At 39.6% G+C, this 14759-nt stretch overlaps 1 protein-coding gene across 1 annotated transcript in view; it reads right to left on the bottom strand.

Moving 5' to 3' along the window:
- The window catches only part of LOC309704364 (ras-specific guanine nucleotide-releasing factor 1-like), a 31294-nt gene extending 17472 nt beyond the window's left edge, over positions 1-13822 (bottom strand). The window contains exons 1-5 of the mRNA XM_082529468.1: positions 13206-13822; positions 7784-7890; positions 3077-3224; positions 2238-2330; positions 89-342 (exon numbers count right to left, since the gene is read on the bottom strand). Of these exons, the coding sequence (XP_082385594.1) occupies positions 89-342; positions 2238-2330; positions 3077-3224; positions 7784-7890; positions 13206-13481 (878 nt within the window). The 5' untranslated portion in view covers positions 13482-13822. The remainder of the gene's footprint in view (positions 1-88; positions 343-2237; positions 2331-3076; positions 3225-7783; positions 7891-13205) is intronic.
- Between the last annotated feature and the right edge of the window lie 937 nt (positions 13823-14759).

Here is a 14759-nt window from a genome sequence, read left to right as displayed (position 1 = left end):
TTGTTTCACCTTCTGCTGTCCAAAAATGTTGGCAGCTCCCGCCATGCCGAGTCACACCACTCTCACAAACAGCATGACCACCAGCCACCTGTTAAGGAAGATGCTGCTGACATCATCGTGGGTGATGGGCGGTTTCTTGGAGCTGGCGGCCATTCGGAGTGGCCGCAGGAAGTTGTTGACCAGGATGTGGAGTTGCTGGACGTATTCGGCTTCGGCTTCGAGCATGCTGAACACCACCTGGTTCCTCTTTCTCATGCTTTCAGCGTGGGGCGAGCGAATGTAGTCTTGGATGATAGTTTTCCACTTCCTGCGGCAAATCCATCCTCGCAGGAAACTTTGGACCTGTGACAAAAAGATTTATCAAACATTGAAAAAAAACCACAATTTTTTATAATTTTGGAGATTTCAGTTTTAATGGATTTCCATGACTTCCGTGGATTTTTTTATAGGGTTTTCTCTGTATTATTATAGTCTTTATCTTATAATATAAAGCACCTTGAGTTATGCAGTGAATCAAATGTGTGTGATGTCGTGTTTCTGCTCATAGCTGTTACACTGACGACACTATCAGCACAAAAAATAGACAGAAAAGTGGATCTAATAATTTGCCGTTAAAGATGCTTAAACATTTTTTGTGATTAAAAGCCAGATAAACAATTTTATATTTAGTAGAGACCAAAAGGTGCCAAAAACTGTACCAAACTCACAAAATGCTAAAATATTTGATAATTAGCCTTCCATTAAGACACAAAATAATGATCTTATAATTTACATATATATATATATATATATATATATATATATATATATGTATATATATATATATATATATATATATATATATATATATATATATATATATATATAGTTTATATCTTGTAAGTGCTGCCCCAAACTGAGCAAACATGAGTCAAGGCAAGTTTAGACGTGTCCATTTATTAGGTAAGTTCAAATTAAATAATGCCTCAGTCAAAGGCGTTGCTTTCCACCAGGAAAGGCAAGGAACTATGCCAGTGGCAATGTGCAAAGTCTGCACTGACAGTAGGAGAGACCTGACCCCCCTCAGAGTACCCCACCTGACTCGACTCACTTCTGTCGAAAGTGGTATGCATACACTCAAAGTGTAAGAGGAGTGAAAAAAGAAGAAAAAATAGAAATATCAGCAGATAATAACAGTTAAATATAATCTTAATTTACTAAACATTGCTAGGCTAGCCTTAGCTGTGTGAGAGAAATACTTGAGAATAGAATAGAATAGAATCAATCTTTATTGTCATTGTACATGTACAATATGGTCACTTCAACTACCATCACTAGCTAGCAGACCAGCCTACTGTGTCCACTTCTGCTGGCTTGAGATCAGATTATTTACAGTGCTGAATGCTGGTGGGAGGGGCCCACATTGAATTATTGCACTGGTTCACATCTATAGACTGGTAAGTGAGGTAGAATGTTTATTCCCCAACTGGGTGGTAAATGTTTGCTTGAGGCTGGAGGTGAAATCAGTCACAAAAAGAGTGGAGCACCAAATAAATCTTTGTGATTGATTTGGTTCCTAGCAGATTTGTGCAGTTACACATAGTTTACATGGAAGATGCCAACTTGCCCACAAACACGTCCCATCTGTTCACCAAGTGGCGCTGAAACTCTGAAAAGTGTACTGTAACCCAGAAATGTAGAACATTTACTTTCAAAGTAAAAGTTATGCCTTACAATGAAACCAACATATATTACATGATGGAACTATTACTTTGAAGGTGAACAATGTCCATCTTGAGTTTGCATCACAAGTTTCACGGTTTCTCTACCACTTAGGAAATAGGAAATAGCAAATATTACCAGACAAGTCAACATTTTCTATGCAAACTATGTTCAACTGACTATTAGTCATCATCTTTTCCAGCTGTACAGTAACTAACATTTCAAAGCTTTCCAAGCTCTCCAGCCTTAATTCAGATCAGGCAGCTCCTCAGTAGAACTGAGGACAAAAGAAGCTGATGACTGCAGTGATCTAGCGTGATCAAGTGTGAGCTTCCCTGAATTTATTAGGATTTTTTAAAAAAAACTGCAGGTACCCAAAGATGTCAAAAATCTGTTTCAGAAATGAACAACATCCCTACTGGAAAAGATCATCAGTGCTTTACCTTTAGCATCTTTGCATTAATTTAGGTTTTCTTGATTAAAAAAGGTAAGTCAGGCTTTACCCTTTAAAACTGTGCAATACTGATACAGATCACCTTTTTGATCTTCTTGATCTCTGTATCATCCTCACTGGGGGGCACCTCTGGATTTGACTGGATCTTCTCATTGTCCTTCAGAAGTCCAGCAATCTGAAATTCATCATAACCAGTACAGGACTCAGTAAGAGGAATATAATATGTGGCCAGATAAACTCTACTCATGATCATCTCTTATTCCGAAATATGTTTCACTATGGTTGTTAATATCTCAGTTCATGTTCTTGAATTACTTTTTGTCCAGCTATCCATTAGCTGGCTCAAAGGAATTATAAACACAGAAACTGCACCAGACACATCAAAATACCAGTTTTGTATTTCATTCAAATCTGTTGCATTTGCTTCCATTATACACAGCATGTGAATACAAAACTTCTGATAAAAGACTGAAATTAAACAAAATAACACAAACACCATTACTAGAACACTCTTTAGCTGTGAAAAGTGAGATAGTAGATCATGTTTTTCAGCCACAGACTCCAGTATCATGTGCAACAAAAGTCGATTCATGCATATTGAAAACATTTGGTTCAGCTGAAGCTAGCCATTAGCACATTAAAGAGAGGTGCATTTGATTTAGTTTAGACTGAATAATTAGGATACAAAACACTCAACAGCATTACAGAGTCTCTAACAAGGACATCCCAGGGGCACTGCAAGCTACAAAGCTCATCATGAACTCAGAACATTGTGGTTTGGAATCTGGGTCATGACCTTTGTCCTGTGACCACATTCTCACTTTATCCTCTCAGCCTGCCTGTTTTTGATCGCTTCCAGTAAACACACATCACACATATACAGGTACTGTGTTACTAGCATGAAATTACAAGGCAAGTTACCTCTGATTTCAGTCGCTCTATCTCGATTTCCCCATCCTCTATCTGTTGTCGAAGTTGCTTGGCAACCGTTTTCTCCGTCTCCACTATTTGGAGTAGATGAAGATACTTCTGCATGAGGGTCTCATGCTCTGTAGCCAGGTTCCTGTAACTATACAGACACACACGCAAAGACCTCATTAACGCATGTTTCAGGGGCTCTCCATAGCTTTATCAAATCAAATACAGACCTCTGATCAGCATATGTTTGGAACACGGACCTTAAATCCTCAGAAAGTGCAGGATTTACTTACACAACCAGGTCTTTAAATACTTGATGGGATAGCACTCCATATGTTGGATGCTTTTGTGTGAGCAATAATTAAACTGTTCACGTGCATGTTATTTAAGGCCTATATTCAATACAGTCAATTATGTTCAGCTTGCCTAAACCTGGCCTTGAAAATGTCCTGTCAAAAGAAATGTTTGGCAGGTGTTTTAGTTAAATCTTACTCAGTTTAGGTGTTTTCTAACATGCCCCACTTGCAAACCTCTAAAACGTCCCATATACAGTGGGGCAAAAAAGTATTTAGTCAGCCACCGATTGTGCAAGTTCCCCCACTTAAAATGATGACAGAGGTCAGTAATTTGCACCAGAGGTACACTTCAACTGTGAGAGACAGAATGTGAAAAAAAATCCATGAATCCACATGGTAGGATTTGTAAAGAATTTATTCGTAAATTAGGGTGGAAAATAAGTATTTGGTCACCTCAAACAAGGAAAATCTCTGGCTCTCACAGACCTGTAACGTCTTCTGTAAGAAGCTTTCCTGTCCCCCACTCGTTACCTGTATGAATGGCACCTGTTTGAACTCATCATCTGTATAAAAGACACCTGTCCACAGTCTCAAACAGTCAGACTCCAAACTCCGCCATGGCCAAGACCAAAGAGCTTTCGAAGGACACCAGGAAAAGTATTGTAGACCTGCACCAGACTGGGAAGAGTGAATCTACAATAGGCAAGCAGCTTGGTGTGAAAAAATCAACTGTGGGAGCAATCATCAGAAAATGGAAGACATACAAGACCACTGATAATCTCCCTCGATCTGGGGCTCCACGCAAGATCTCATCCCGTGGGGTCAAAATGATCATGAGAACGGTGAGCAAAGATCCCAGAACCACACGGGGGGACCTGGTGAATGACCTGCAGAGAGCTGGGACCAAAGTAACAAAGGTCACCATCAGTAACACACTACAACGGCAGGGAATCAAATCCCGCAGTGCCAGACGTGTTCCGCTGCTGAAGCCAGTGCATGTCCAGGCCCATCTGAAGTTTGCCAGAGAGCACATGGATGATACAGCAGAGGACTGGGAGAATGTCATGTGGTCAGATGAAACCAAAGTAGAACTTTTTGGTATAAACTCAACTCATCGTGTTTGGAGGAAGAAGAATACTGAGTTGCATCCCAAGAACACCATACCTACTGTGAAGCATGGGGGTGGAAACATCATGCTATGGGGCTGTTTTTCTGCCAAGGGGACAGGACGACTGATCCGTGTTAAGGACAGAATGAATGGGGCCATGTATCGTGAGATTTTGAGCCAAAACCTCCTTCCATCAGTGAGAACTTTGAAGATGAAACGAGGCTGGGTCTTCCAACATGACAATGATCCAAAACACGCCGCCCGGGCAACAAAGGAGTGGCTCCGTAAGAAGCATTTGAAAGTCCTGGAGTGGCCTAGCCAGTCTCCAGACCTCAACCCCATAGAAAATCTGTGGCGGGAGTTGAAAGTCCGTGTTGCTCGGCGACAGCCCCAAAACATCACTGCTCTCGAGAAGATCTGCATGGAGGAATGGGCCAAAATACCAGCTACTGTGTGTGCAAACCTGGTAAAGACCTATAGTAAACGTTTGACCTCTGTTATTGCCAACAAAGGTTATGTTACAAAGTATTGAGTTGTATTTTTGTTATTGACCAAATACTTATTTTCCACCCTGATTTACGAATAAATTCTTTACAAATCCTACCATGTGGATTCATGGATTTCTTTTTCACATTCTGTCTCTCACAGTTGAAGTGTACCTCTGGTGCAAATTACTGACCTCTGGTGCAAATTACTGACCTCTGTCATCATTTTAGGTGGGGGAACTTGCACAATCGGTGGCTGACTAAATACTTTTTTGCCCCACTGTACCACAGTTTTTGTCTCGTTTTAATGCAATAAAGCTTGGTAAACTCTTTTATATTTTCTCCAAAAGTAAATAAATAAATTCCATATTTTCCCCTCTTTTTTCTTGACTAAACTTTCAGGGGCCTGCGCCACAATTCGAAAAACACAAATTTAACTAACTTTAACAATGCAGATTGTTAACCATAAATAAAGAGTAATTCAGAAATACTCAAGCCCCATGGCATTTACATGCCAGGAACGGCTGAAAAATTTAATTGAGATACCTTAATACAAGTCTTATTTACTTGCTAGCTATTACAGTGTTACAGTAAGTGCTGCTGCCTTGATGGTGCACTAATCAATTTAATCTTCAATGACTCTAATCAGTCGACCTTTTGTCACTGAATTGCAAACTGTTGACATTTAGAGTGATGGTATTGTTTTGCTTTCATTAACCTTCTTTGTGCCCTCATCATAAGTGGCCATTTCACTCATTAGACATGTGAGGACTCCATAAATCAAGAATCAATATTAATAACCACTTTGTTTTTTATTGATTTACTTAATACTTTAAATTGGTGTCGTAAATTATCAGTAAAACTGGTAAAGTGGCACTCACAGTTCCCTAGGAAATGTTTATTCAAAGGTCCAATCATCTAGAAGGAGATAAGTAACATACATGCATACATGTGTTACTCTCATTATAGTATGACCGCTGTGTTGTTTTAACATTACAAATTAACAAGCAATCATACAACAATACAAACCCAAAAGGGTCCAAATGATAGTTTGCGGCACACTGAGTCATAGCACTTGCATTTTCCATCAGATATACAGAGAAAAATCTATTCTATGCCCACTTAATAGAATAAAAACCAAGCAGCAACCTATGTTAAAAATGTAGGTAACACCATAATCCCTGCAAAAAAACCCCCAAAATCTAGTTGAGACTGACTCCAAATGCAAATTGGTTTCTGTAGATTTCCAAGTTAAAAGCCTATCTTTGATGCAAAAAGTTTGCAGACCAACAGCCTCCAATTGTTACTAATAGCTAGTGATAAGTGGAGACAGTTTTTCATGTTCAGTATTACTAGTAAGCAGGCCTATGTTCGAGTCAGCATGATTTTCACTAACTGAAATTGTTATTTATTTATTCATCACAGTGAATTACACCTGATAGCTAGCCAGCCCTTACTAAAGCTGATGATTAGCTGCAGATGGGACAGTTATTTTCAACATTATGTAGAGTAGCTGTAATTTCAACTTTGTCAAATCTTATTTAAAAGTTAAGAAAAATTGCCCAACTTTGGCCCAAATTAAATTTTTGCTTTAATTTTAACACTTATTTTTGTACCACTGTCAGTTTTCCCACGGATTTCAAATCAGGATTCTTTCTATTTTATTTACTTTATTTATTTAACCCTTATTTAACTAAAAAGTCTGTTGAGATTAAAAAATATTGTTTTCAATGTAGACCTGGCCAAGAAACCATTCAGCCTTTACTTAATCTAGTTATTTCAACCAGAGGCTGTCCTACTGCCATGTGTCTTTCTTATGTCTCTACTATGTACCCTCTGAGCATGCCAAAATAATAATAATAATAATAATAGTAATAATAATAATAATAATAATAATAATAATAATAATAATAATAACCTATCCCCACAAGCTTGTTGTCTGTCCCTATGTGTTAGCCCTGCGACAGACTGGCGACCTGTCCAGGGTGTACCCCGCCTCTCGCCCTATGACAGCTGGGATAGGCTCCAGCGCCCCCCGCGACCCTGAAAAGGATAAGCGGTAGCGAATGGATGGATGGAATGGATAATAATAATAATAATAATAATAATAATAATAATAGTATAAAAAAAACAACATACTTTGGACTCTGTAACACACATCAAGCTTACAGGTACACACAGGGAAAAATCGCAACTAATGACTGTTGTTAGGATCCTAACCAATCTGCTGGTACACTTTACAAATATCAGTAGTTAACATACTTGACCATTTTTATGTTTGCAAGTACAAACACTATCAGTTTCCACTTGTCAAGTTGTAAATTCAAGAATTACATGGTAATTTATAGTGGACCTGACTTTATAGATGGTATAAAAGACTGACTGAGCCAAAATGATGTTGCACATTCATTAAGGAGTTCATTTTGTGAATCCTTGAGCTGGCTGTTTTTCATCATCTTCGTCAGGTAAGCTCACACTAAAGCATATAATGCTTTATCCACCCTGACTCTAAAAGGGATCTTAGTTTGCTAAATTGTGGTTATGGTGCAAACATTTTCAATTGATTAAGAACAAAGGGATGTTTTCCTAGATGTCTCTACAAGTTGAATTCATTTTGCAGATACAGAAGTGACCCACTGTTTGCCATTTAAAGGATACAGCTTTTTATGCTTTTTTATACACTCTCTATATAAGTTCCAAACTAAATTTTCACATCTTTATTGACTGTAGATGTTACAAGCACAGTTCTCATCAAGATCTCCACCCCTCAGAACATCCTTATCTAAACAGCTGTAGGTAAAAGGTCATGTGTGAGAGCTACCTGGCCTGCGTGATGGCAGCCACCCACTCATCACAGTCCTTGACGTCCTCTGTGCGCAGCTCCAAAGCCTTCTGGTTGTCATGATTGAACGTGACAGTGAAATAATACTGGGAAAACAAAAGCATAGTGAGTGAGTCAGATATTTGTTCAGCATATAATAACCAGGATATCTGTTATTGTGCTATAAAATGTATGTTGCTACCCTTTAATCACTAGTAATCAGCAGCCACTTCCACTGATCTGTATTTTACTTAAAGGTGTATTTATACATGCATACATGTGCTGTATGTGTGAATGAGTGAGAGAGAGAGAGAGAGAGATCCTGAGGGAAAAGTCTTGAGAGATTCATTATAAAGCCTTTGTGCCTTCTGTCTGTAACCTGGCAACTCACCTCTGAATTGGCGGAAGCCTCTTGACTGACGCCATGTTTTGTTTTGTTTTGTTCGAGTGGTTTGGCTGCATTTTAGCGACACAACCACCCCTGGGTCCTCACCCCTTTTTTACACTCTCACCAATTATCATAGGGTTGAGTTATGGTAATTATGGCGAATGCAGTTCAATTGTTTTCTAATAGGCTTACTGGATAAAATCCTCAAATCACCAGAGTGGTGGTCACCGCACTACTAAACAGCTAACCTATTTGTAGTAGAAACACATCAAATTATATAACACTGATGCATTGTAAACAGACCCCCACAAATCCAATATATTGGATTTTTTTCATTTATCCTTCCCAAATGCCAAGAGCAATTCATTTGTGAATGAGAGTAATGTTCCTTATTTTCTGACGAGCAGCAGAACGGGCCTTTGTCAGTAATGTGCTTCCCATCTCTCACATCCTGTGAGCTGTTGTGTTAAACCTTTTAGGTGGCTATATTTAAATCCAAGTCATTACAGGGTTTGGTTTTTTTTTGCCAAAGATACAGTATCTGTTGGTAAGTGAGACAGCACAACCAGTAAGTAAGCTCTTGTTAAAATAATGTGTGAACAAAGCAACTAAATTCCATCTGGAATACAGAAAATAAGACAATGTTATATTTATGTAAGATTAATGTTAAAGGCGTGTTTTAATCACAAAAATACAGAATGACTTCTTTTTTATGTTTTTATTCAGCTACTCATTCAAATAAATAAATCATAGCAAGAATAGCCAGTATCATAAACACAGTCTAGATGGGTGATGGATGAAAGGAAAAACCAAACTGTTGACCCCAAAAACAAAGAGATCTGGTGGGTGGTTCAGTTATGCATTGCAAGCAGTATTTTTGGTGGCATGGCTTGGTCCCCTTAGATGGAAAGGTTATTCAAAATCAATATGAACTAGTTCTGGGTGTCCCTTTGATAGACTGGCAGCCTGTCCAGGTTGTGTTCCACCTTTCACCTTATGCTCAACCCTAAGTTGGATAGACAGTCAAAAGTGAGGATGAATGGATGGACGATGGCTAGCTCAGGATAAGCACCTTCCTCCTATGATAAAATATTTCTATTCTTATGTTAGTGGTGTTCTTCAGGATGGTATTACACCCATACACAGGGTACGTTGGAGGGTTAAATAATGTTTTAACCCTCCGACTTTAGTCGTTACAGTATACATTTCTGTCACAAAGACCACAGATTCTATTTCAGTTTATATAATTGGCCAATTCACACTGATATTGTCCACTGAATATTGCCAGGTGGATTATCACGATTACTGTAAACTGGCCAAAGCCATGCTGTTTATATATAGATGATTTAATGTGTGACCTATATTTTGAGATTACATTATAAAGTCAATGAAGTGAGTATACACAGAGACTGATGGAACACCATTGCTGATTACTCTTAACAACAAAGGAAAACATATAGCCCATCCAGCATTTGCACTCGCCACTACCTAAGAAAACTCACCTCCCATTTCTTATAAGCCCATATTTGCTGTACTTGCTAAATGGAGTACAATGCCAAAGCATGTTGTTGCACATTTTGTTGGCCCCTTCAAATGTACTTTTTCAGATGCAAATAGGGGTTGCCATAGTAACTGTGGGCTTAAACGTAACTCGCCTTCTAAATGGGGAATAAGAACATTTAAAAAGTAGAACACTCCAAAGAACACAATGAGAACAGAGAGCCAGACGGAGAGGGAGGCAGAGAAAGATCTTCTGCCTTTTTGAGGAGTGAGGGCTATAAAAAGCGCTGTAGCCCAGCAAGGTGGCAGTTGGCTTGGCATCTATTCGCTGTATTGTCCCTCTCCCTGTCACACACAGATAAGATCCAGTGCTCTCCTGGCCATTTCTCCTGCAGCTCTGACACACACTCGGTGACATACAGTACATGCATACACACCACTGAAATCTGGAATCTGCTGTAATCCTTACATGAACCAGTTTCCACGTCAGGATTGTACAGCACCATTGTCTGTGACCACCTCTGCAGTCTGCTGGTTGACTTAGGTGTCATTTTATGTTTTTCCCGAGTGAGGATGGTGAAAAAGAAATCTGTGTGCCAACAGACACCTTGAGAATCGATCAGTCTCCCTGTCCGCATTTCACCTTTTCTGTGCAGTCTCTCAGTTTATGGATCAATACAGGCGTATACAGGAGTACACTGAGAGGCAAATATAGACTTAGTAGCATGCACACAGAATGAGCCCTGCAAGATTTACACATGTGGACACATAAAGACATGACTGATTGGAAACTACAAAGTGTGCTGTTCACACTGAGAGAAGGCCACATATTTGTGTGAATACATTTTCAAAATTTATATGTATATAGTTTTGCTAAACTAAGAAAAGAAGCCAGTTAGAAAAAAAACTGAAAGAACATGTTCCTGACACATATTATGCAAAGGGACATGTGTGGAACAGAAGACTGTGTTATGCTAAGTGAAGGCTTTCAAATTCATTTAATTCATTGTTGAAATAAATTCACTGGAGCAGTCTGCATGAACAGCTGTCATCGGAGATGTCACTCAGTACATATTGCACCCCTAGAATAGAGCATTTCTCTTCTCCTGATACGGTTTTAAGGGAACAGACAGTGAGCAGTAAACAAAGTTGAATAGTTCACGAAACGAAAGCAAACAAGTCCTCAAAAGTGGGTTAGTTGTCTCTATCTTTTAAACAACAAATGACCAATATTGAATTTTCTTGCTGACCCCCTCTTCCCACAGCTGTGCAATCCTCACGATTAAATTGCATAATATAACTAAAAAAAAAAAAAAAAAAATATATATATATATATATATATATATATATATATATATATATATATATATATATATATATATATATATATATATATATATATATATATATATTCTTCGTAGTATCCCCTACAATCCTGGCTCCTCTGCCTGCAGACAGCAGACAGCAGAGGGCAAGAGCGTTTGAGGAACATATGACAGCTGAGTTCAGCACCATGGACAGCAAACTGGGTACAGCTGTACTTGGAGCAGAAGCTGTGGATTTCACAGATAATGGATTTACCCTGTTCCCATCCTTTATTTATTCTTCTTAGAGGCTATACAGTAAAACACAATTATTGCAACAGAGGGCTGTGATCCCAGTCTAACACAATATCAGACAATGTTGTTTTTGGAGAGATTGTGAATAATTTGACAGATTTTTACTGTGGATGGGAAAAATTGTATGGCACACATGCAAATATAACCAAGCAGTTCCATAATTGATTTATCAGTGTTTTGGATCAGATCCTCTGTTTGTTTGCTTATTTTTTGTGATTGTTGGGGGAGGGTTATCTAAGGAAAGAAGACCTCTGAGGCATCATTTAGCAACATTTTGGTTACAATATAGTGAAGCTTAGCATTTGCCACCAAATAGCCACATGGAATTTAAGATTTGGATATTTAGGACGTGAAGATTTTCTTTTATGAAAGTTCAGTATAGGTTTACCTCACTTGCCTTTTCTTCCTCTTCAGTTTATTATTATAGATTTTTATTGAACTTGGAAAAACACAAATCTTTTTACAGACATGTTAACTGGTTTCCACTTTTTTGCGTCTAACACTTTAGGTTTTTATCTCCTAACCTTGAACACCAAAATCGCCACCTTCACAATAACTATCTTCAAAACTATCAACAATTACTTCCTGGAAAGTTTTTTTGTGCAAATATACAATATATTAAAAGTGGAACACATCCACAAGACCAAAAGTTCAGACTTTCTAGAATTTTTTGCTTTAGTTCTTTTTTTAAAAAATTCCAGTGTAATTGGTTCAAAATCACATTCAGAATCTGTTTTATTCATAAACAAAGAATATGATTACTGAACAAATAAAATGGCCTATCATTTTGACTTTTACCTTCAGTTCTTCATCCCCTCTGCTGCAGGGAAAGCAGAAGAGACTGCAGCTGGCAGAGCTGATTTCAGAAGGTGACTGCAGTCATAGCTCACAGCAGCTTGACCACTTCTCTGGCTCAAATGCGTTTATACACAGTTTTTATTTTTATATTTTTATACAGCACCAGTTTGCCTCAAAACACCAAAGCACTTCCAACATGGGAAACTACGCTCTCACTAAAATTATTTCTGAATGTGTTGCAGGCATAAAAACCCCCACTGTAAACTGTTTTTTTGTTTTTATCCCTCACACATATTAATCCATGGCACTAAACGCCAGGGGAATTAAAAAAAGAATAGGGGGATGCACTGAGAAAGAAAAGCATTGCTGGGACATCGTTTGGTTTTCATTCATGGCCGTCGTTAACAACCCATGATAATGAGAGAGCTATCAAATGAGCCAAGCCGCTATAAACCGGGGAGACACAGTTGCCAAGGTAGGATGCTATTAATATCAAGACAAGGAATTAAATCAATACGTCAAAACAACAAGGAAGGGGCAGCTCTCCTCCGCAAGATGGCAACCTACAAAGTTTGGATGCAGTTTAAGTTTACTCCTTATATGTGCTGCATTCCCGGAACATTTGGGGTGTCTAAAAATACAGCGTCTTGCATCCAAATGTGATGCAACAGATGAACAGAAAAGAGGAGGCTAAGATAATGTGCAAAGTTTGCAGATATTTGCGTGAATTCTGCTAACTTTGTTTGCTGTTGACGTGGTATTTTTCGTGCATTTAACCTCGGAGGAAGGCTGTGAGGCTATTTTGGTTCATAATCGAGAAAATCAATCGGTTAGGATGACGCCATTACGTAACTCTAAAACGTCAAGTCAACTGTAATGCAAAAGCATCTCTGGGAAATTGTTTGCGTGATGAATAGGCGATATCTTCTGGTGAAAAGTGTCTACACGATACCTCCTGTTATAAATGTGGCTGTAACGCAGAGCCCAGCTGATCAAAGGGATTTTAAGGGGGGAAAACAGTAGGAGGGGACCGCTCTGTGTATTCGTTCAGTGAGACTGACTGCCTTGACAGTGTCAGTCAGACTTAAGGGGGCTCCCCGTGCGATCAATATCTTACCTGCTTCTCTAAGCATTCCTTCGCTGAGAGAGACGGTTTCGGTGACGGTGCCCGGTCACAAACACATCCCTCCAACAGGTACAGTCCGGAGGGGCGTGAGCTCGAGTCGTTTTCGAAATAAAAAAGCATATTCTGCAACAAAGCGAACCACTTTGAATGCCATTTTGTGTTGTCTGAGCTTTTTTTACTCAAGCAACCTCGCCTCGTCCCGTCTTTCTTCGCCAAAAGAGCCAGATAGGTGATGTGGCCATCATTGAGTCTGATCCCTTTCTGCATTTTGGCTGAGAATCCGAAAGGATCTGCGGGGATGCCTGCGGATTCTTACATGTTCTCCTTCTCAGCACCTCCGAAACACAGTCAGACTTGGTGGGCAGCAGCCCACTCCAGTGTGGCCATCCACACTTGCTGCACTGATTTTTGCAACAGCCAAAGGAAAAGAGAAAGAGACGATGCGCGTGAAGAGTCAGTCACACACTCGGCTGCAAAAACCTATCCACGCTGCAAGCCTAGGCTACTACCGTAGCCCCGACGCCTTCTCAGAAAAGCCTTCCTCATGAGCGCAATCGCTCATGATGAGGACTGAAGTGTCCGCGTGCAGTCTACCGAGCGCGTGCGCGCACGCACACACACACACACACACACTCAGCACCCTGCTCTCGCAGGGAGAACGCGCAGTCACCTGACCGGTCCCCGGAGCTGCAAATTTCAGCGCCTTGGACAGAAACTCCGAGGATAAACACAGACGGAGAAAGACGGGATTCACGTCGAGAATCCCAAAGCTTATCGGGAGGCTTTTCAGGAATGAAAACACGCACGCACACACGCGCGTTTACGTACACACCTAATATCACACGCGACTAATGCAGTGAGAGCGTCTTTCTGTGTGTGCACTGAAACTCACAAGCACGAGAAAGTCCGGAAGGAACACTTGATCCCCCGCTGAATATCCAGTTGCTTAGCCAATTCAAAGCATTTTCGTAGTAGAATCAGTGTAATGCAATAACGTAATACTGCAATATTGCAATATTTATTATTATTCCAAAGAAGACTGGCTTGCACTGTTAATAACACAGAATGCACAGAACCACAGGCGAGAAAACAAAGCTGTTTTAAACAACATGAGCAATGCAAGTGGTCTGGAAAAAGTTGTAAGAATGCTTAAACATCCATGACATCCACCTGTCATAGGTGAAAGGGTGGGCCACACTCTGGACAGGTCACCTGTCAATCACAGGGATAATGTAATGAGACAGAAATCACACACATGGACAGCTGCAGAGTCGTTGTTTAACTTAAGAAGCACGTCTTTGGATAGCAGAAACCCATGCAGGCACAGGAGAGCATGCAACAAGAATTTTCATTCATCCTCTACCACTGGATGCAGAGGGTTTATAAGCATAGTGCTCATGCCAGGGAATATTCAATCAGGTGTTGCGTTTAAGTCCAGGTGTAAGGGATTTGCACTTTATGAACATATCTGTTTCCCCTAAAAGAAAATACACTGCACTTTTATTCCAAGTAATAGTTATAAGCTGTGAAAAGAGGGATACTGAT

The sequence above is a fragment of the Aulonocara stuartgranti genome (assembly GCF_965226115.1).
Source record: "Aulonocara stuartgranti genome assembly, chromosome: 1".
NCBI lineage: Eukaryota > Metazoa > Chordata > Actinopteri > Cichliformes > Cichlidae > Aulonocara > Aulonocara stuartgranti.
Note: the sequence above shows the minus strand (reverse complement) of the source record. Positions and strands in the feature narration are given on the sequence as shown.